This window comes from Phoenix dactylifera, chromosome 11 (genome assembly GCF_051530095.1).
Source record: "Phoenix dactylifera cultivar Ajwa chromosome 11, Ajwa_hap1_PhDact_Kaust_v1.1, whole genome shotgun sequence".
Taxonomy (NCBI): Eukaryota; Viridiplantae; Streptophyta; class Magnoliopsida; order Arecales; family Arecaceae; genus Phoenix; species Phoenix dactylifera.
Window position 1 is genome coordinate 18260460 of NC_143200.1, and position 21584 is coordinate 18282043.

The window sequence follows — 21584 nt, forward strand, 5'->3', positions numbered from 1 at the left end:
TTGGGTGTGTTCGTACCCGAGTAGTATGAATTGCCCGTTTTAGCAAAAAAAAAAGAGAAGACCAACTCCAAAACACCTTTTGTTCCATCAAGCTTTTGTTGAGGAATATCTTAGGGCTCGTTTGGTTCGCGGGAAAAGAAGGGGGGAAAGTGTGGTCAACGGGAAAGTAATGAGATGCCTCTTGTTTGGTTGGAGTTTTCAAAGGAGAGAGAAGGGAAAGTTGTATTCCCATGGGAATGTGATTCCCACATTTCATGGAAAAGTCTTTCCCATGAGAAACATGGGAAAGTTACTTTCCCATGAGGCGGGAATCACTCCATTTTTACTTTTTCCCAAAAAGTCCCTTCAGCATTAAAGAAGCATTAAAGAGGCATTAAAAACCTAATTTTTATTAAGGGCATAATAGGAATTATATATAACTTTCCTAGGAAAGTAGATGGCCAACCAAACATAAGCACCTTGGAAATTTGTCACTTTCCCATTGTCAACCAAACATGCCAAAAGTACTTTCCTAGGCATCCTCTTCCTAGGAATTTGTTTCCTAGGAATCATATTCCTAGGAAAGAAAATGCTTTCCGCGAACCAAACGAGCCCTTAGAGTTATGCATTACCTTGTAAAACTCCTTTTTTTCCATCGAGCTTTTGTTGAGAAATATTCTAGAGTTCTTTTCCTTCCAGAACACTATACAATTACTACCACCAGCATAAGAAAAGTTTGTTTTGCTGAGGAGTTTCCATTAAAGAATATTCTTCCATTTTTCTCAACTCAACAGCACTATATAGTTCCTTGATAATGGCTGAAGTTCGAGACTTGGCAAATTAGAATAAGCAGAGGTTAAACAAGAGCTGTAGCTGAAGGAAACAAAATTGCAATCCTACAATCATTGAAGAGACTGATTGCAACTGAGGCATAGGTCGAAGGCAGAGTTGACTGTTCTGCAGTTTCTTTTCTTCCAAAGACTGCATGATAGTTGAATAGTAAGCAGAATATAATATGCTCCAATCATATTTGACTTCCTAGAGAATATCTCAAAGAAGATGTAGCTAATTGAAACTTCATCATATGTAATTAAAGCAGAACCATGCTGACAAGGAAAAATAAAATCCTCTGCTTAAGCAATCTGAAATGAGAGCATTCCATAAAAAAAAAGCATAAAAATTCAACTGATCTAGAATACATCCACTATTCAGTTCAACTACATTAGTCATCCACAAGCTTTGAGACAGCATACTTTACTTTGGACGAAATTCTTTTATTTAGAAAAATTTGGAGTTCCGCTCCTTCCAACAGGTCCAACATATAACATCAATCGATATGAAAATGACGGACTGAGCATATTTTGTAAAATGGTTCAACCTCCAATCAATGCATAGATTTTCAAAACATAGTTGAGGATGAAGCATCCCAGGAGAAGAACAAATGATCTTCTATATAGTGGAAAAGAACTTATAGGTGCAGAAAAGATGATCAATAGTCTTATTTGTATCATGGCACAGAACACAATCGTTAAGATGCTTACCCAATTTTCTTCCAAGGTTGTCTCTAGTTTTAAGCTTCTTTTTGCAACACAACCAAAGAAAGCATGTGATTTTAAGTGATATTGAAAGCTTCCACAATGAGTGGCAAATCTACATTTGATATCCCTAGTGTTTAAGAAGTGGTAAAGTGATTTTATGGAGAAGGATCAATTGCTACTCAATCTCCAACATATTTGGTCTTCTACCTGATTAAGAGTGACTGAAACCAAGAGAGACGAAAGATTGGCGGACTGGGTTCGAGCTTCCAAGGAGGCAGAAGATGGCTTTCCAAGCCTCATAGAATGTGGGTTATAGTGATTAACAACAGTGCCTTTTTTTCTCCTGCTAAGATTATATAGCTAGAAATAAGAATTGAAAGGTTGCATCACTGTTGAATCAGTCCACACAAAGGAAACTGACTCTCCAGAACAAGAGGAGACCAAGTCTTCAGCTGAGAAGACGAGATCCTAGGACTCTGGGCTGTTACTTGAGTAATCTAAATTCTGTTGAAATATCTTGTAAATCTACCCACATATCACGTAGAGTTTGTAACATCACTCCTATAAATTAGAAAGCTTGTACATCAAATCAAAAAGATAACAAAAAGAGAAACAGAGTTTTTTTAACCTCTATCTAAATTTTCATTTGGTGTTAGAGCCTCTTTGAGACATACATCCCAAGATGTCTTCTCTAGTCTCCTCTACCTCATCTGAAACCATGACCTCCCAGCTACCTCTGTTCAACCCCAATTCCACAGTGTGGACATCACCAAACTTACCTGTACAAATTACCCAATTTGGAAAGCACAAATGCATCCCTACCTCAAGGGCCAAAATGTTTTTGGCTATATTGATGGCACCATAAAAATGCCCCCCATGGAAATCTCATCCTCTGATGACCCCACTATCAAACTTCCCAATCCTGACTATGTAATCTGGGATAGACAGAATAATCTTATCTTGAGTGCCATTAACTCTTCTTTGACAGATGAAGTTCTTGCATATGTCTTCCACTGCACCTCCTCTCGTGAAATCTGGTTTGCACTAGGAGGAAGTCTTTTCTCTTGTACTCGCTTGTGAAGCTCGCATATAGTACAATAATCAACCTCTTCAGCTCAGCAATGCCAATGCCAATGTTGCAACTCGGCAATCCAATACCTTTCGTGGATGTGGCCACGGACATTCTGCGAATTTTAGAGGCAGGGGGCGCAACTCTTACAACAATGGCCGCGGTGGTAACTATTGTCGAGGTAACAATTCCAATTCTGTTCATGGTAGCAATGGCAATACCCTGTGGTGCCAACTTTGTGAAAAGCCACTGTGGAGATCTCACAAGCTTCGTGAAGGTCAAGATCATTTAAACTCTTATATATAAAGGAGAGTGAAGCTAGGAGCGACGCATTCTATGACCTCCGACTTCAATCAACTCAATCTGCGTGCTGATGAGTACAATGGATCAGACCAAATCCTAGTGGGCAAAGGTGCAGATTTGAATATTTCTCACTGTGGTAGTACCAAACTTATAACCCCTTCACGTTCCTTTATTCTTAATTAGGTTCTTGTTGTCCCTGAAATCAAAAAAAACCTCCTTTCCATACATAAATTTGCTCAAGACAACCATGTTTATTTTGAATTTCACAGTTCCTTTTTTGTGATTAAGGACTACTCAGGGAGCATCCTGCATAACAGTTATATCAATGATGGCCTATATTGCTTTTCTCAACCCTTGCAAAAATTAGCTTCGGCTTTCGTTAATATCAAGCTTTCTGTTTCGAATTGGCATCGATGTTTAGGTCATGCTGCGTTTTCAGTTTTGCAATGTGTTCTAGCTGCAAATAAAGTTTCAGTTGTTGACAATAAAAGACCAATAGTGTGTTCTGAATGTCAAATGGCTAAAAGCCATAACTTACCTTTCCATGTTTCTCCTTCCACGTCCCCAAAACCTCTTGATTTACTTTTCTCTAATGTCTGGAGACCAGCGTCTGTGCTTTCTACTTATGGATCCAGATATTATGTAAGTTTCGTTGATAATCATACCAAATTTATTTGGCTATTTCCTCTCTAACTCAAGTATAATGTTGAATCTGTCTTTTTGCAATTTCAGCAATATGTTGAGCGCCACTTCAACACTACAATTAAATCAATTCAAACTGATTGGGGTGGTGAGTATAGATGCTTAAATACATACTTCAAAAATACAGGAATACAACATTGTATTGCCTGTCCTCACAACCATGAACAAATAGGTTCAGTTGAAAGGCATCACTATTAGGTTGTCGAAATGGGCCTCGCCCTATTGGCACATTCTCACCTTCCTCAAAATTATTGGGAAGACGCTTTTCTTACTGCTGCTCATATCATAAATCGACTTCCTATAAAAAATTCTTCAATATAAATCTCCTTTTGAAATGGTTTATCATAGGAAGCCTAATTATAATTTTTTACGTGTAATTGGGTGTGCATGTTGGCCAAATCTTAGATAATTCAACAAACACAAAATTGATTTTAGATCAAAAACATGCATTTTTCTTGGCTACAACCTTTGCCATCAGGGATACAAGTGTCTTGATGTCACAACTGGGAAAGTATTTGTCTCTAGGCACGTTGTGTTCAACGAGACCTTATTCCCTTACAATTCTAAAGCCAATGACACTCCCTCATCACTCACACCCACTGTCACCTTACCCACAACTATCCAACCTCCCTTTGTTTTCCCTATTTCAGCTACTAACCTTGCAGGTACTATTCCTCACGCTGCGCCAGAATCACCACCACCTGCTCTCTTTGATCCTTGTACTCATCTCAACACTCAAACGTCTAATGATTCGCCAATTCCTGCAAGGGATGCTGATTCAAATTTCGTTGATCCAATAGTGGACAACCCTCCTCCACCTTCTAGTGTGCCTATTACAGCCCCACCTGGACATCAGATGGTTACAAGATCTAAAACAAACTCTCTTCGGCCCAAAACTCTCTTTGCTGGTATGGTACAGTACCCCTTACCAAAGGCTTTGGTTGCTACCTCAGATTCTTCTCTTATAGAACCTTCGAGCTACACAAAAGCTATGAAAAGTCCACAATGTCGAGAAGCCATGAACAAAGAATTTGATGCTCTGCTTCAGAATGGAACTTGGACATTGGTTCCACCCCGCAACAACATCAATTTAGTTGGCAGTAAATGGGTCTTTCGGATCAAACGCCATGCCAATGGTCGTGTTGAACGATTCAAGGCCAGATTGGTGGCCAAAGGCTACCACCAGCAGAGAGGGCTTGACTTCAATAAGACTTTCTATCCAGTGATAAAACCTGCCACAATACGTTTGGTGCTATCTATATCAATCCGAAGGAATTGGCCACTACGTCAAATTGACATTCAGAACGCGTTCCTCCATAGTATTTTTGAAGAAGAAGTTTTTATGAGCCAACCACAAGATTTTGTTCATCCTGACTATCCGAACCATGTCTGTCGCCTTGACAAAAGTTTATATGGTCTTCGCCAGGCACCTCGAGCTTAGTTCTCTAAGTTTACTGATCAGCTTCTTTCACTTGGTTTCCAGGCTTCATAGGCTGACAGCTCTCTGTATGTCCTACACAATAGTCAAGTTACTGTCTACTTTCTAATTTATGTTGATGACATTCTTCTCACTGGATCAAATAATGTGTTCATTGATCGCATTCTGAAGCATTTAAGTGTGCATTTTTCTGTCAAAGATCTCAGCAAACTAAACTATTTTCTTGAAGTTGAAGCATTGGCTGTCCCTCACGGCCTCTTTCTAACTCAGCAGAAATATATTGTTGACCTATTGAAGAAAACTGGCCTTGATCAAGCCAAGCCCTGCCTCACCCTGATGGCAACATCGAGTGATCTTTCAGCATATGAAGGCATAGCTTTTGAAGACCTCTGCTTTATCGCAGCACCATCGGAGCATTACAATACTTATCTTTCACAGGGCCAGATATAGCCTATGCCGTTCATCGGGTCAGCAAGTTCATGCACTTACCCAAGGAGCCCCACCGGCAAGCTGTAAGATGCATTCTGCATTATCTCAAGAGTTCAGTTTCTCATGGTTTACATATCACGACTCATTCCTCACATGATCTCCAAAGTTTTTTCGGATGCGGATTGGGCCGACGATAAGGATGATCGCCGCTCCGTCAGCGCTTATTGCATTTTCTATGGCAGAAACCTCATCGGTTGGAGCTGTAAGCAGCAAATACTGTCGCAATAAGCAGCACCAAAGCTGAATACAAAGCCTTATCTAACACTGCTGTTGAACTTCAATGGTTGCAAGCTCTTTTAATCGATTTGCACATGCCTTTAGCTCAACCACCGATCCTCTAGTGTGATAACATTGGGGCCACTTACCTCTCCTCTAATCCGGTGTTTCATGTGCGAACAAAGCATATTGAAATAAGCTTCCATCATGTTCGCGATCAGGTTTTCAGAAAATAGTTGAAGGTCTGTTTCATCTCATCCAAAGATCAGCTAGCTGATCTCTTAGCAAAGCCGTTAGCAGAAAAATGGTCCACTCATCTTTGGAGCAATCTTCGTGTACATGAGCTACCCACTCAATTGCAGGGGCGTGTTGAATCAATCCACACAAAGGAGATTGACTCTCCAGAACAAGAGGAGACCAAGTCTTCAGCTAAAAAGACAAGATCCTAGGACTCTGGGCTATTACTTGAGTCATCTAAATTCTGTTGAAATATCTTGTAAATCTAGCCACATATCATGTAGAGTTTGTTACATCACTCCTTCTATAAATTAGAAGGCTTGTACATCAAATCAAAAAGATAACAAAAAGAGAAACAAAGTTTTTTTAACCTCTATCTAAATTTTCATAATCACAAACTTAGGGATCTTTCTAAAATAGTGTATTATGTCCATTGCCAATTTTGAACTAAGCTCTACTCCAAAAGGCAGAAAGAGCATTAATGATGTCACACCATAGATTTGAACACCTTCTAATAGGTTTCCAACTCATACATAATTTGACTTTTCTATGGTATGCAAAATGTACCTTCTTTCTCCAAATTTTTGGGTCATTTGAAAGATACCTCCATCCCCATTTTGATAATAGGGACATATTAAATTCAGCCAGATCCTTGACTCCAAAACCTCCTTATCGCACTTTGAAGACAAACTGCACTCCAATTAGCCTTACATGATTCTCCATGACAACTCGAAGAGCTTGACCATAGAAATGATCTTTGATATTTATCAATCCTCTTGATAACCCATGCTAGAAGCTTGTAAATTGATATAAAATAGATAAGGAGAGAGGAAAGTATGGAGTTGATTAATGTTAACCTCTCCCAAAAGATAAGAAATTGCTTTTCCATGTTGCCAATCTATCTTCAACTCTTTGATTCAAGACCATCCAATTAGCTTTAGTAGGTTTACCTCCACATAAAGGAAGCCAAAGGTATTTGATTGGAAGAGATGAGCAACTACAATTTAGCCAACCAATGCATCTTGTTGTAGCTATGTTATCCTGTCCAATAGCTAAGATGGAGCTTTTATGATTGTTAATAGCAATCCCAAATATCATTTCAAAATAGTAGATAATGATCATCAAAACAGTCATATACTCCTTTTTAGCATGAGTGAATACTAGAGTGTCATCTGCATATTGTAAAATCTTCGTCCCTCCATAGATCCAAGGATTACCAAGCCCTTCAAAAATCTTAGCCGCTGTGGCACAGTTGAGCATTCAACATAGGAGGTCGGTAGCAAGAATAAAACAGTATGAAAAAAGAGGATCTCCTTGCCTTAGCCCTCTCCTGCAAAAGATTCAATCTTCAATCTCGCCGTTCACATTCACCGCAATTTTGCCAGATACTAGGATGTTTTTCCGCCAACCTATCCACCTTGAAGGAAATTTTCTGACTAGAAGCAGATTGAGCAGAAATTTAGGATCAATTCTATCAAAGGCTTTGGAGAAATCTAACTTGCAAATGATTTCATCCATATTAACCTTTCTTGTTTTGAAACAAAATCTCATTGGCACAGAAGATGTTGTCCAAAATTGATCTTTCTTTAATGTAAGCCATCTGCACCGGGTCAATAAGCTCCTTCATGAAGGGTTGCAAGCAGCCCGCCAACTCTTTGGTCACAATCTTGATGCAACTATGTATAAGACTGATGGGGCAAAAATCACTCGGCTCTGTAGCAGCTTCTTTCTTTGGAATTAATGTTAGGATTACATAGTTGAGCCTCGATAGGTCAATGTTGGTGTCATAAAGCTGTTGAAAGAGAAAAAAGAGGTCGCCAGAAACTACATCCCAAAAGTTCTAGAAAAAATTGAAGGTGAGGCCATATGGATCGGGGTTTTTGTCTCCCTTGAAACTGAATACAACATCTTTAATCTATTCTAATATGAATGGAGATTCAAGAATACTAAGATCGTGATTTTGCTGCCCATAGATGAAGTTCCAATCTAGGTCAGTCTACGAGGCCACTACAGATAATAAAGAATAGAGTTGTTTTGAATTTTAATTTTTAATTTATCAAATAAAATTAATATGGATTTATGAGAGGTTGAATTACTACCCAGACTCAGATTAGTTGTTAGCTTTATTGCATGGCATGAAAAGACTGGTGTGGTATATAAGATTGATGTAAGTCATTAGTTAGCACAATTTTTCTTATATAATTTGGGATGCCAATCGCAGATAAAAAATTTTAGATACTTTACCTAACCTGATAACAATTGTAATATTGCTTTAATGTAACAAGAGAGAGGCATTAGTTGTTGGGATGCACTCAAAGACAAAAACGTTCGAAAAAGCTAGCAGTTTTTTTTATTTTTTAATACAGAAAAATAAAATATATAGAAAAAATATTAAGGAGAACTTTTCTACCAATCTCATGAGGCAGTCATCATTTATATTTATAGTTATGAATGTACAAGAGATTACAACTAGGATGATACAAGGATAGAAAGAAATAATAAATGAATTCCTATGATCAATCCTAAATTTATGCGATTTGAAATTCAAAACTCAAAATTCAAAATTTACAATTCAAAATTTAGAATTCAAAATTTAAAATTTAAAATTAAGAATTTAAAACTCAAAATTTCTAGAATTATAGATTCTTGATATGGGACTGAAATGAAGATACTACCAATATCCTCCCACAAGCTAATGTGGGTACCACTAAGAGCTTAAAATACAACTGTTGATAGTGTTGGGAGGCAAGTCTTTTAGTGAATATATCAGTGAGTTGGTTGTTGGAGGAGATGAATTGGATATGAAGTTGACGACGAGCCACTCGCTCTCGAATAAAATGAAAATCAATTTCAATATGCTAGGCTCGAGTATAAAACACGGGATTAGCAGTAAGATATATGGTAGACAAATTATCACATCAAAGTATAGGAGCTTGAAAAAGTGAGATACCTAGTTCCTGTAGTAAAAATTGAATCCAAATTAATTTAGCAGCAGTATTGGGAAGCTCTTTATATTTGGATTTGGGACTTGAACGTGCCACAATGCGTTGCTTTTTAGCACTTTAGGATTTGAGATAATGACCAAAAAAAATATTGAAGCCACTTACAGAATGCCGGTCATCAGGATCAGCCCAATTGGTGTCGAAATAGGCATGAAGAGATAAGGATGGACTATTGGTTAAATAAATAACATAGTCGATAGTATGTTTCAAGTAGCGAAGAACACACTTGACTGCAAACTAGTGTATGAAAGTGGGTTTATTCATAAACTGACATACTTGGTTGACTGCAAAGACAATATTAGGACGTGTAAGAGTAAGGTACTTAAGCGCACCCACCATACTCCGATATTGAGTGGATCAAAAGTGACAAACTATCAGATGAGAAACTTGGGACTTAGTAGATATAGGTATCAGATGAGGCATAGAACCATCTATGTTGGTTTTGAGAAGAAGATCAGAAATATATTTTGATTGGGTCAGATGAAGTCCAGAAATAGTAGTCTTAGCCTCAATGCTCAAAAAGCAGTGAAGAAGGTTATCCAATAGAGCAGTAAGAGTACCAGTCAATGCTCAAAAAGCAGTGAAGAAGGTTATCCAATAGAGCAGTAAGAGTACCAGTAAGAATAATATCATCAGCATAAACTAGAAGAAGTGCCACATATTCTTTGGTTCTTTGGTGTGCTTGATAAAAAGTAAGAGATCATCTGTAGACCCATCAAAGTCAAGAGTATGTAAGTGAGAGCTCAACCTCTAAAACTAAGCACATGGCACCTATTGAAGACCATAAAAAGAACGTTGTAGCTTGCAAACATAAGTGGGATTGTCTGGGTCAGTGAAACCAAGAGATTGTTTCATATAAGCATCCTTGGTGAGATGTCCATGGAGGAATTCGTTTTTGACATCCAATTGCCGAATGGGCCAACCTTCAGAATCTGTAAGAGAAAGAATAGTGTGAATTGTGACAAGCTTAATAACTAGGCTGAACATCTCATCATAATCAATACCCTTTTGTTGGACAACCAGATTAGCGAAATGATTCAAAGGATCGGTGTCATTTCCCTCATAGTACATTGCCAAGTTTCTGGTTCTCTTATGAAATCTTTATCAGCCTGCCAGAAGTAATGACCAAATATACAACACTGCTCTCCTCAACAATCTCTAAATGTCTTAAATTTTTCCAACCTTTACAAGGAAACCTAATCTAATCCACTCACTGCTCTCATTACCGAAGGATATTGCTTGACAGCATCCAATGAGCTATAGCTTTAGCCGAAGTAGCCATCTTCCTGCAACCATGGCACATGCCATGCACTTCATGCAATGGACCCTTTCTTGTCAAGCAAACAGTTTGGAGGAGGTTTTCCTTAAATTGGATTCCCTAAGATTGCGCCTAGTTTTGGCAAACGACACCTCTATGGTTTCCATTGGCCTCAAATCATTTAGAGATTGCTATCTTAATTCCTAAAATAAAATTTGATCTGGTTTTAGTATAAAGATGTTGCATAAATTGCCCCTCTAAGTGCGATATCCCTTTAGGTCTTGAAAAACTCCTAGCTAGCTTGTATGCTTTGTACATTGTTAGGTCTTTAATAGTTCAACTCAGCTGCAATATTAGCTCTGCATAGGTCCGGTCTTTGTTGTAATCCATGCCTTAAAAAAATATTTATTTGGATTATGATGAATCTATGAACACCTGAATTGAAATTTGGTACTTTGGTGGTCAATTCCATTGTTTGTATTGATATCACTAGTTTTTCCGATTTATGTGTTTTTCCCACTATTTGTGAGCTACCGAGATGGGACTCTGGCAGAGATAGTGAGGCAAGAGACAGCTATGGTCATAGCCTGAGGACATCCCTTTGACCTCAATAAGAACCTTCCCAATCCAATGTATTGGGTTTTCTTTAGATTGAGGAGAAAAGGTAGATGTGATCCAAGGGTAGTGGCCTTCAGATCCACATATTTTAGAGAAAGGAGCAACCTTTATAATGAAGGGTGCGTCCTAAGGATTGGTTTAATGAAACTGTCACAAAATATGCTACAAAGGCATGGGAGCAATCATTGGAATCTCCTAGCATCATTTTGTGTGGTGATGTTTAAGAGCTCCATAACCACTTCTTTTGCAAAGCAAGTTGCCATCCACCATTTCTCATTCAAGACATATCCATGCACATAGGCTTTCATGTTAATTATGTTGCATGTAGAAAAGTATTATTAATAAAGAGTTACAACTTACAACCTAAGATAATCCTGTAGGTGGGAATCATGGGCACCTCTATAATTTTTCCTCTCCCTAAAGGGTGGATCTTACTGAAGTATTTAGTTTATTATATTCATGGATCGCAGAAGCTAGTAACATTTCTTAGCTTGATGCAAATCATCCTCATTAAACTAGATTTCTGTAACAAAATCTCCATGTACTGGAGGAGTTGGTATTTTGAACCTCGAAGTTGTGTTGTACAGTAGATACTCTCTATGGTGTATTTTAAAAATGATGTTAGCCCATTCATGGATCACTTAGCTAGTCTTGACATCATGTTGAAAGTGAAGGTAGATCACAATCCACTGATGGTCATCCAATGCCATGCCGCCCGCCCCCCACCGCCCCGACACTGCAAAGTATTGAATTACCCTTCATATCATGTAGTTGCCCCCCTAAATGATCACAATTAGATATTGTGGTCCAACTTCCGATCCATGATCTTCGAGGCTCCACTTAATCATTCCTAAGGTTCAATTCTCTAGATCCAAAGAAAAATTACCTAATATTTCTCTCTAAATTGTTTTCTAAGACAAAAAAATTTGTTAGTAAAATCAATGTTAGAGAGGATTATGCATCAATTTCTACACAAAAACTCTAATAGCACCATTTTTCTTTTTCTTTTGTCCTTTTTCCCTCGTAAGAGAGTTCCATACTATGAAATCTCCACTGTTATGTTTGGAACTACTCGAGCTTTTTTTTTCTGTGGTCTTTGAGCTTCTATTCGTGCTAATATTGCCTCATCTCTGTAGTCTGTATACAAGATGCAGTACCCATTGCCTTCTATAAAATAGACTCCAACTAATTCAACTCTGACTACAGGGAAGAACAGGAATGAGATCATAGTCATCTTTGCTTCTTTCCCTCACGTATGTCATATTTATCCAATTAAGAGTAGCAAGTCTTTTGAAATGAGTCTGAATTAAATGATATAAAGCTTATGTTCTCATGGCATGCATACCTGTGCATTTGGACGAACACACACACAAGGTTTAATTGAATAGCTACTTTTATCCTAAGTTGATTCAAAAGGCAACCCGATGCATTTATGACTACCCAATAATTTCTATCGAGTTTGATCGAATTATGCCATCTAATTAACTTGAATTTTGTTAACCAAAAATTAAAAAGAAAAAAAAAACTTAAAAATCGCCGGCCAGATCATGCTCAGTTCACTGGCCTAAGATGGAAGCTGGTGATTGGTTGCATAGTAGATGGGTTTGAAAAGTGGGAATGATCTATTTCATTTAGATCATAAGAAAGGGTATGAGATGATGTCTATAGACATTGACAAGTGGGAATGGAAAGGAAGGTGAAGGGAAAAAAGAGAGGAAATTAGTACCCTATGAATCTTATTATATCCTCTCTCCTAGCTCTTTGGAGGAGTAACACTTAAGAAAATATAACCAAAATTATAAAAATTGTCAGTTTTTGATGGCTAAGGGGCATATCTATTTGCAAACCTTCGACATGGCCTTTCCAAGTCAAAACACATACCACCAAGATAGTTTGAAACTGATACAAAAGATTTTCAAGTTGTATCCATTAGTTTAGAATATCATTAAAAATCTTTATACTGTACATGCTGAATTACGAGCTACTTGGAAGAGACTAACAACAACTGCTTTCTTCATTCCAAGTTGTACCAGAATTGTCTTGGATGGTGACTCTACTATAGCAATCAATTGGATAGGAGACAACATTCTAGAGCTTCTTCTCATCCGCTCCTTCAAGACATTCAGGTTATAGCTTCAAGGCTTGCTTCATTTCAAGCCATGCATACATTTCGAGATGCCAACTCTCTAGCTAATTAGCTGGCCGAGCGGTACTCTATTGGCGACTTAAATGATGCTTCAATCTTTCTTGGTGAATTGGCTGTTTTGATCCAATTTGATCCCCCCACCCACCACCACCACCACCTAAAAAAAATTATGTTGTCCTCTAGCCAAATGCTTCATAATTAGAAGATGTTAGATTGAGAGTAACACAAGGTGCATCGCCTTTTCTAACTACGACGGCCAAAAGACCTCCAAGTTTGGGGGCTATCCATTATTTTTGAATTATTTGATGATTTAGGAGGACAACCAAACTTGATGTAAACCATTTCGACCACTATAGATGGGGTTGGATAGGATCTAAGAACGAGATCCATCATATCCAGAAGCTGAATCGCAAGCCGAACTTCCGAAAGTAATAACTTGGTCACGCAATGCTCGACTGAGATGATCTTTTTTTTTTTAATTTGAAATCGGAAAACTTTTCAAACTCTATGATGTGGCACTGCCTTCAAAGAGAGTGGTCATGCCTTTACTGATCAGGCTCAATTCTCTCATTTGGATTCTGAAAGAGACTGGTCAAACTGAATGTTTTATTTTTGGAAAAGATTTTGATTGAATATATCTTCTAATCCAAGAAGAATCAGATGAAGCAACAAAAGAATTTTAGCTTTTTCAAGATTAATTTTTTAGTCATGTCTATATTAAGAAAGCAAGTTCTATTAGCACTTGGAGAGAAATTTGACCTAAATTATTCAAGGACAAACCTCATTTTTATATATCTCAGTTTTCAATTATCAATGAAAGAAAATGGGATATAAAAATATTATTACACTATTTTTTTCATCTTTTCTAATTTTCTTTTGGAAGGTTTCAATTGAGTGGATTGAGAGAAATCTTCGCTCTCCCTAATCAGATTATCTGACCAACATCTTCCATACTGTATAAATAGAATGATGCTTAGGGAAAATATGATCCGCTCTCTCTTCAGGTATTACTCGCATATTAAGCGATTGGATTGTTTGTGTTTTCAATATAAGCATCTTTTTTTATCCAATCTTAATTTTGACCGGCTACATATCAACCAAACATATATGTAAATCCTAGATTGTTGAGGTATTTGTATTGCTTGATTTAGATCTTCGAGTTTGATGATCATGCTTAGAATTATTAGATCCGGGCTAACATTTAGCAATAATTGAAATAAGTTAAATTTATGAGGTATTATACCAATCCAATCCTACAATTATCAATGCTAATTCTAAAGTGACACTCTAGCATGTCCCTCCGTCTGCCAAACTCCAATCATCTATATTCATGTCTCACGCTATTATCAAAATGGTTATTTCACTTTAATTCTTAACTTTAGGAAGGGAAACAAGGATAACATCCATCTTAAATTTAAAAATATCTATAAAACTACAAGATAATATATCTAGTTGAATTGCAAGCCACGGGGGGGGGGGGAAGACAACGGTCTTTTCTCTTGCGATGCCGTCACCACCAACGTCCTGCGCAATTTGGTGGTCCTCAGAGACTCCGGGTGGGCATCGTCAATCACAGCCGTCCAGATCAGTAAATCTTGATTGTGTCCCACCCTCCGTAGGTTCCTCTCCTCTACCGTTGCATGTCGTATCGCCGGGTGCGGTAGTGGTACTCCTCGGATACGATGAAATCTCGCGAGAGAGCTCCTTGGATCCTCCGAATCTTGACCAAAACGACCACCCGGCGCCTTTAAATTACCGACTCTCCGAAAGCCCCGGCCAAGCTCATAAAATGGAAGCTCCGTTACGCTGCCTCGCGCGCATCCCGAAATATATTGTCTAACCTTTTCTGAAAAAAATATATCTCCACGGACCGCCTGAAACTATTTAATCTGTATTTTTTGGGCATCGCGTTCCATTTTAACGTTAGGTTGGACTGCCCATTGCCTAAGAGGGGATTGGATTTGCGATGTTGCTGTGGAACTTACAATGGAAGGACTCCAGGTTGAAGCACTTAGTTCGAAAGCTTAGCAAACATGAAAGATAGTGGCTTTACTGCTAACGATTTTTCTTAGTGTGCTTATAAAGAGGTTAATTAGATTGTTGATTTAGAGAACGAAAGCATATGTCTAATTAAAGGCAGCTTGAGGTGAACCTCTGGGTTCGGCTAAAGGTGATTTTTGCTTTGTTAAACAACAGGTTATATGATTGAGGTTGCTTTCATTTTTCTTCTGAATCCTTCAAATCCAGATGGAGAGGTTCAATCTTAGGTCTCCCCTATACCACTAAAAAACTCAGCAGCAGATTAGACCAGTATATATATATATATATATGTGTGTGTGTGTGTGTGTGTGTGTGTGTGTTTCTTTTGCTTTTATTGATGTAGTAACCAACTAGCTGTTGAGATTATTTCAACAAAAAAAAAAGAGACAAGCCTACATGGCTAATTGCCCCACCCACCCCCAGCATTTAAATTTGGAGTGAAATGTGAAGTCACATGATGCTTCATCTCAGATGTTCAAATTATCAAGGGCATTGTGTCAGAAACATTGTTGATGGTCTTGATAGTATTTAAAAAAGTTATATAATAATTTTAAGTATGAATTATTGCTTTTGTTGTCAACAAAGATGGTTCTGACACTTTCTTGAAAAGAATACATATAATAATAACGAGAGGGCTGGCAATGTCAGGTTTGCTAGCTCAAAGCTTGTTAGATGTTAAGTAATAAAGATAAGCAGCACCATTAAAAAAATTGCTTAAAGAAAAGCTAAAAAAAACTTCATAAAATATGTTTCCACTGTAATAAGCAAGGAGAGGGGAGTGGGGGTTTGAGGTGAAGGGGAGCCTGGAGTGTGTTCTTTTTTCGAATTGTTTTCTCAGCCGTAGTGGTGGTAGTTAATCATTCAAATGTCTCTCTCTTTCTTGTAGGTCTTGGTGTAAGTGCAAGCAATCTTTGCCCATAAAGCTTCTCTCTCTCTCTCTCTCTCTCTCTCTCTCTCAACACACGCACAAACACAAATAGGTAGGACCTCTCCATCTCCCCTTAACTTTTTCTCTCTCTTAAGATCGGTTCTCTGTTTCTGGGGACATTGAACATGGCAGTGTCACCCTGCAGAGAGTGACTACTGAGCAGTTGATGACAGTAGCAGCCAAGCCCAAACAGGAGGTGGTTTCAATTTTAATGTTCTCAATGAGGGAAAGGCTTCAATGGAGCGCAAGGGAGCAAGGAATCTGATGTTGGTAACTTTCCTTCGTTCACTTTTAGCTGGGTTTCCTTTGCACTGACTCAAGACTCGAGTGGAAGGAGAGGGTGTGGTCTGTTTGTTGCCTACAGAGCTCTAACTCATCAGGAGAGCAGAGTAGTAAAAGGAGGGCTATGTCGTGAATGGTTCGCTTCTGTCCAGTGATCTCCGAAACCAAGGTGTGCTCATTTTTTTCTGAGGTTGTTGAGGGGTGGGAATTCTCTGATTGCCTTGTGTTTTCACCTCCGATCACAGCTGAGATTTCTGTTTTTTGAGCCGCTTGAATAGTGTGATATATCCATAGTATTAATCCATTCTTTGTTTTAGATTCATGATCTTTGATGTTGTCTGATCTAGCCTCTGAAGGTGAGAGAATAAAAGTTGACATTATTAGCTTCTCTCAGTATATTTTTTTTTTTCATATTTTTAATTAGGATCACTACTGTCAATCCTTTAGGTCATGTGAAATAATTCCTTTTTTTTCTTTCCTTTTTCTTTTCTATTAGCATACTCAGTGTCTTCTGGTTTGAAGTAGGTTTGTGCTTTTTTTGGTTTCTGTGCTATCATTGGTTGGTTTGGTGAATTGGGTTTTGCAAGTGGTTCTAAACTATAGTTTTCTGGACAAATATTATTATGTTTATTTCCTTTTTTTCAAACAAGTGGTTCTAGACTACAGATTGAACAGATGATCCTTTTTTCCAAATAACTTTCTTCATTGATCTAGTTGTTGTAGAGAGTAGCGTAGAGATGGGTATTAATGAGAAGGATAAATTTGGGTGGGAGAAGGCTGTGGATCATCCTAACTATCACAGTTCAGGTATGCCAGCCGATCGGCAATTCGGCAATCCATCAATCAGTTTGGTCTCGGCTCACCCTATGGTTTCCTCCCCATCTCCATCAGTTTCCATGGTGGAATCCTTTCCCCCTAGCCTCTGGAACCCTTCTGCCCATTCACAGAACTCAGGCTTCTGTGGTAATAGTGTCCAAAGCAGCATGGTGGCCTCCAATAGCATGCCCACAGGAAAACCAATTCCCGGGCCTTCGAAGCTTGACATGGGCTGGAATCCTTCAGATTCTTCATCACAAGGAAGTAGGGTTTTCTTACAGACCGGCCCTGGGGCTCTCTCTCCAACTCTCTCTCATTTCCCGACTGATTCTGCTTTCATCGAGCATGTCGCAAGGTTTTCAAGCTTCAATGGTGGTAATTTAAATGGCATGGTGAGTCCTTTCAGTACAGCTGAGTCCCTGAGCTCCTACTCTAATACTCGGAAAGGTGCCCTGGGAGCTCAGATACAAAAGAGTAAAATGAGCCCAACTGAAGCTCGTATGGCTGCCTCATTGCCTATTGATCATGGATCCAGCAGTAGAAGTCCGATGAAGGAGCAGAGAGATAAGGGGAGCTTACATGGTGCTGGTGTCTCAGGCAATGAGTCCGGTGAGCCTGAGTTCAGTGGAGGTGGGCAAGAGGAGGCACCTAATTTGGCTAGTCCAGCTGGGGATTCTTCTTCCAAAGGACTTGCTGCTAACAAGAGGAAAAGGTCCGGTCAGGTAGATGGTTTCCACTTCTTCAGATATACTTTGCTTTGATGTATTGCTTTATTTTCCTCAACTCGAATCAATTATCAATCATATTTTATAGGTCTATAAATTTTACATGGTAGGATATCGAACCAGACCGAGTACAAGGAGGAGCCTCGCAGCCTTCTGTTGAGACCACAGAGGATAATGTGGACACTAAACAGAAGCCAGGACAAAATAGCTCAACTATGGCAACTGTCAAGCCTAATGGGAAGCAAGCCAAGGATAGCTCGGATGCCCCGAAGGAGGATTGTATTCATGTGAGAGCACGGCGTGGCCAGGCAACTAATAGCCACAGTCTTGCAGAAAGAGTAAGGTTCTGCCACCCATAGGAATTCTGATTTCTAACTGATTTAAGGTTTTTTCAGGTCTAGTCCTTTAGAATGAGAAGCTTATTGAGATTACATGGATGGACATGTGTTGCAGGTGAGGAGGGAAAAAATTAGTGAACGGATGAAGTTTCTTCAAGAACTTGTTCCTGGTTGCAGTAAAGTAGGTTTCTAGCAATGCCCTTTGGGGTTTGATCTAGAAAGTTTGTTTTTTATGCCCATTTCTTCTTGACATGTGAATGTAGGTCACAGGAAAAGCAGTCATGCTGGATGAGATCATCAACTATGTTCAATCACTGCAACGGCAGGTTGAGGTGTGCTTCATAGTTCTGTTGGCCATAACTAAACTATTATGATTCATTCTTCGAACCAAAAGGACATTAAGCCTGAATTCATGATCAGCCAATATGTTCTTCTTTTACGATTTACAAAGGTTTCAATTTGCTCACAATTTGCTATGGATAAACTACTCATAGGAGGAATAACATCATATTTTGGTTATTCTTTTATCTGTGCCAGTTTCTGTCAATGAAGCTTGCTGCTGTCAATCCCAGGCTGGACTTCAACATAGAAGGACTTCTTTCTAAAGATGTACATTAAATCGTACATTAATTAGATTTGTATATTGGGCATTATTTGCTTCAAAGAATTCTTACATTGTTTTGGCTATATATATATATATATATATATATATATATATATGTGTGTGTGTGTGTGTGGATACAATGATGTTAGTTATTGTTAATTAATATCCTCTCAGTTTAGTTGGGTCATGAACTCTTATTTTCTCATGACAGCTTTTTCATTCGAGAGGCGGTCCTTCATCTTCCATTGGTTTCTCAAGAGATACGGTTCATCCTCAACTACATCCATCTCAACAGGGTCTTGTTCAAGCAGGGATGTCCGGCATTGTAAACCATTCTGATGCGCTTCGAACAGCAATGAATGCTCAACTGACTTCCATTAATGGATACAAAGAACCTATGCCTCAGGTTTTATTACTTACCTACATATTTCTCCACTATATTTTTGTTACGTCAAATTCTTTTGTATTGCAGAAACTAGTGACAGATTTAGGTGGACCATGATTTCTATTTGAAATTTTGCATGGATCTGAAATAAAGCACTCAAGGATCATAGTAGGGGAATGGTTCTCCAAGAACTAAGCAAAGAAATGAGTTAAATGATGAAAAATAAGAAAAATGAAGTCATAAAATTGATGGAGGACCACTGCAGGGGAAATAGAGAAGGAAGAGGAAGAAGAAAAGAAGAGGAGGAAAGAGGAGAAGAAAGGGAGGCTAGAGTATATTCAATTCTTCAATGCCCTAATTCATGAGAGGGGTAGCCTTTATATAGACCTTACATCAAGTCAATCAATTGACGACATACCAAACTTGAACCCTCAATCAATTGATTAAGTCAATTGATTGATTACATATCAAAATCGATCCAATCTCTCGACCCAATTACATGACTTAATAGCTAACCTAATTGACTTGTCTAATAACAAACAACTAACCAAATTGACTTGACTAAGAGCAAATGGTCAAATTGACTCGATCAAACAAAAGCAAAATGCAGAAAATAAAAAAGACGCAGACTAGATTGGACCTAATTCGGGGCCCGACTCAATCTGGTGGCTCAAGATCATCTCCCAGCCACAATGATGCCAATCTCTGGTGCGAATGTGAGCGAGTGGTTCTGATGTCCCCATCAAAAATTTATGAGACTCAAAAGAGAAAGCTGTGCACTATAAATCTGCTGTGAATAATTTCATTCATCGAAGAGCAAACATGCTGAACCCTAATGTTTGACCTACCTAGCTTGTTTGCCATGAATAGAGTTTATATCTGCCTAAAGCATTTGAGAGAGCTGTAGTGGATGTTGGTGCAGAGTGGCAACTTTCATCCCTTTTGCTTGAATGTTTGAATAGGATGTTGCCCAAAAGTCTGAGGTTTCATAACAGCTATCGTGGCCCTCTAGCTGACTACAGTTACTGGGATTGGTCAACAACTTCATTCTTGAGAAAAAAAACTCCTGTTTTCAGTCGTTATTTCTTGGGAAAGTTGACAATTCTGAGGTGCATCTGTAAATAAAGTTAATATCATCTCTTTTTTTTTTAATGAATAGTTAATTTCGATATAGTTGTTACTGTTATCTTAGAAACTATATTTTCATTCTGCATGGATGGTTTCTATCAATTCTTCCCAACTCCCATGCTCGAAGCCTCATTTTCTCGAGCATCCACTTCAAGCTGAATGTATGAACATAGTGTGTGCCCCTCTGAAATCTTGGTACAGAGATATCATAATTGATTTATTGAGCAATTCTACGTTGGCTATTTGAGTTTGAGCATTTAGTTAAGTCTAATATTGTCTCATACGTGCTGAAAGTTGTGGAGCGGTTAAGTTGCTAACACCTAATGGATTTTTTCATGGTCTTATCTAGCCCCATGATATTCTGCTTCTTTGATAATTCTTTCAGCTTTTACCATTCCTCCATACCGTCCTATGGGAGCTTCAAGGAACCCTTTTTCTCCCTCCGATGAAATAAATCTGTATCAGTATAACTATTTCACTTCAGAAACTGATCTAATCATCGAATAGCCTGAAAAGCTTTCATCCTTAATAAATCAGAAGCATTGCTTTCTGGAAGTTGGGTAATAATGTCTCATGGGTCTGTAACAATTTATTAGACCAACCATCTCTTTTCTCTACCTTTCAAATGTCAGAGACAAACGAGTACGTTATGTTGACTTGCTAATTAACAATCTACCCTGGATACCCTGAAGTGAGATCAATTATAATTTGCCCATTTAGATGATTAGCTCTCTCACACATATGGTTTGATGAATTTGACATAGTTAGCAGTTTATGTTTATTATATTTCTAATCAAAGCATAAATATACTTCATTGCATATCATTATAGTGTTGTGATGATTTCGATGCCTGAAACTGAATGATGCTTTAGTTTTCTCTTAGTGGGTGATTCATATTAATAGTGCTTGGATTTGAATTAATTTCAGATACCTAATGCATGGAACGAGGAGCTCCACAATGTTATGCAAATGACTTTTGGTGCTAATCCCCCTCTCAACGCCCAAGAGTTAAATGGTAAACCTTGCGAGGGATTCCCCATGTGAAGCCACCAACCTGTTCATGCCCTTGATAGCTAGATAGTTCACAGTGGGTGCTGTCAGATCATACAAAAATCGAGCTCTGATCGTATCTTTTCTACATCTTGAGCTTGTTCGTATTTGCTCTTTTAAGGAGATAATAAAGTTTGCATGCTTCAAAGATGCAGGGTATACAATTCTGGTAGTTCCAGTGGAAGATGCAATTTTTTTCTCTGAATGATATAATTCTGGAGCATGAACATGGTTGCTTCTTGTATTAGCAATTTTGGGGTTGTTCCCCGCAAGGCTCTACTACATCTCCTAAA

At 38.4% G+C, this 21584-nt stretch overlaps 1 protein-coding gene across 7 annotated transcripts; it reads left to right on the forward strand.

The window, feature by feature from the left end:
- The first annotated feature begins 15781 nt into the window (after positions 1–15781).
- Positions 15782–21584, forward strand: LOC103719513 (transcription factor bHLH49-like). Of its 7 annotated transcripts, none has more exons than XM_088707029.1 (9): positions 15782–16015; positions 16109–16414; positions 16960–17783; positions 17897–18124; positions 18240–18305; positions 18388–18456; positions 18662–18733; positions 18940–19134; positions 21169–21584. In XM_088707029.1, exons 3-9 carry the CDS (start codon positions 16983–16985, stop codon positions 21283–21285), a joined length of 1548 nt encoding a protein of 515 aa, XP_088563155.1. In that variant the 5' UTR covers positions 15782–16015; positions 16109–16414; positions 16960–16982; the 3' UTR covers positions 21286–21584. The 7 variants fall into 7 exon arrangements, with proteins under 7 accessions (XP_088563155.1, XP_088563158.1, XP_088563156.1 ...); XM_088707032.1 differs by having other exon boundaries at positions 15804–15929; positions 16096–16414; positions 17053–17783; XM_088707030.1 differs by having other exon boundaries at positions 15809–15929; positions 16096–16414.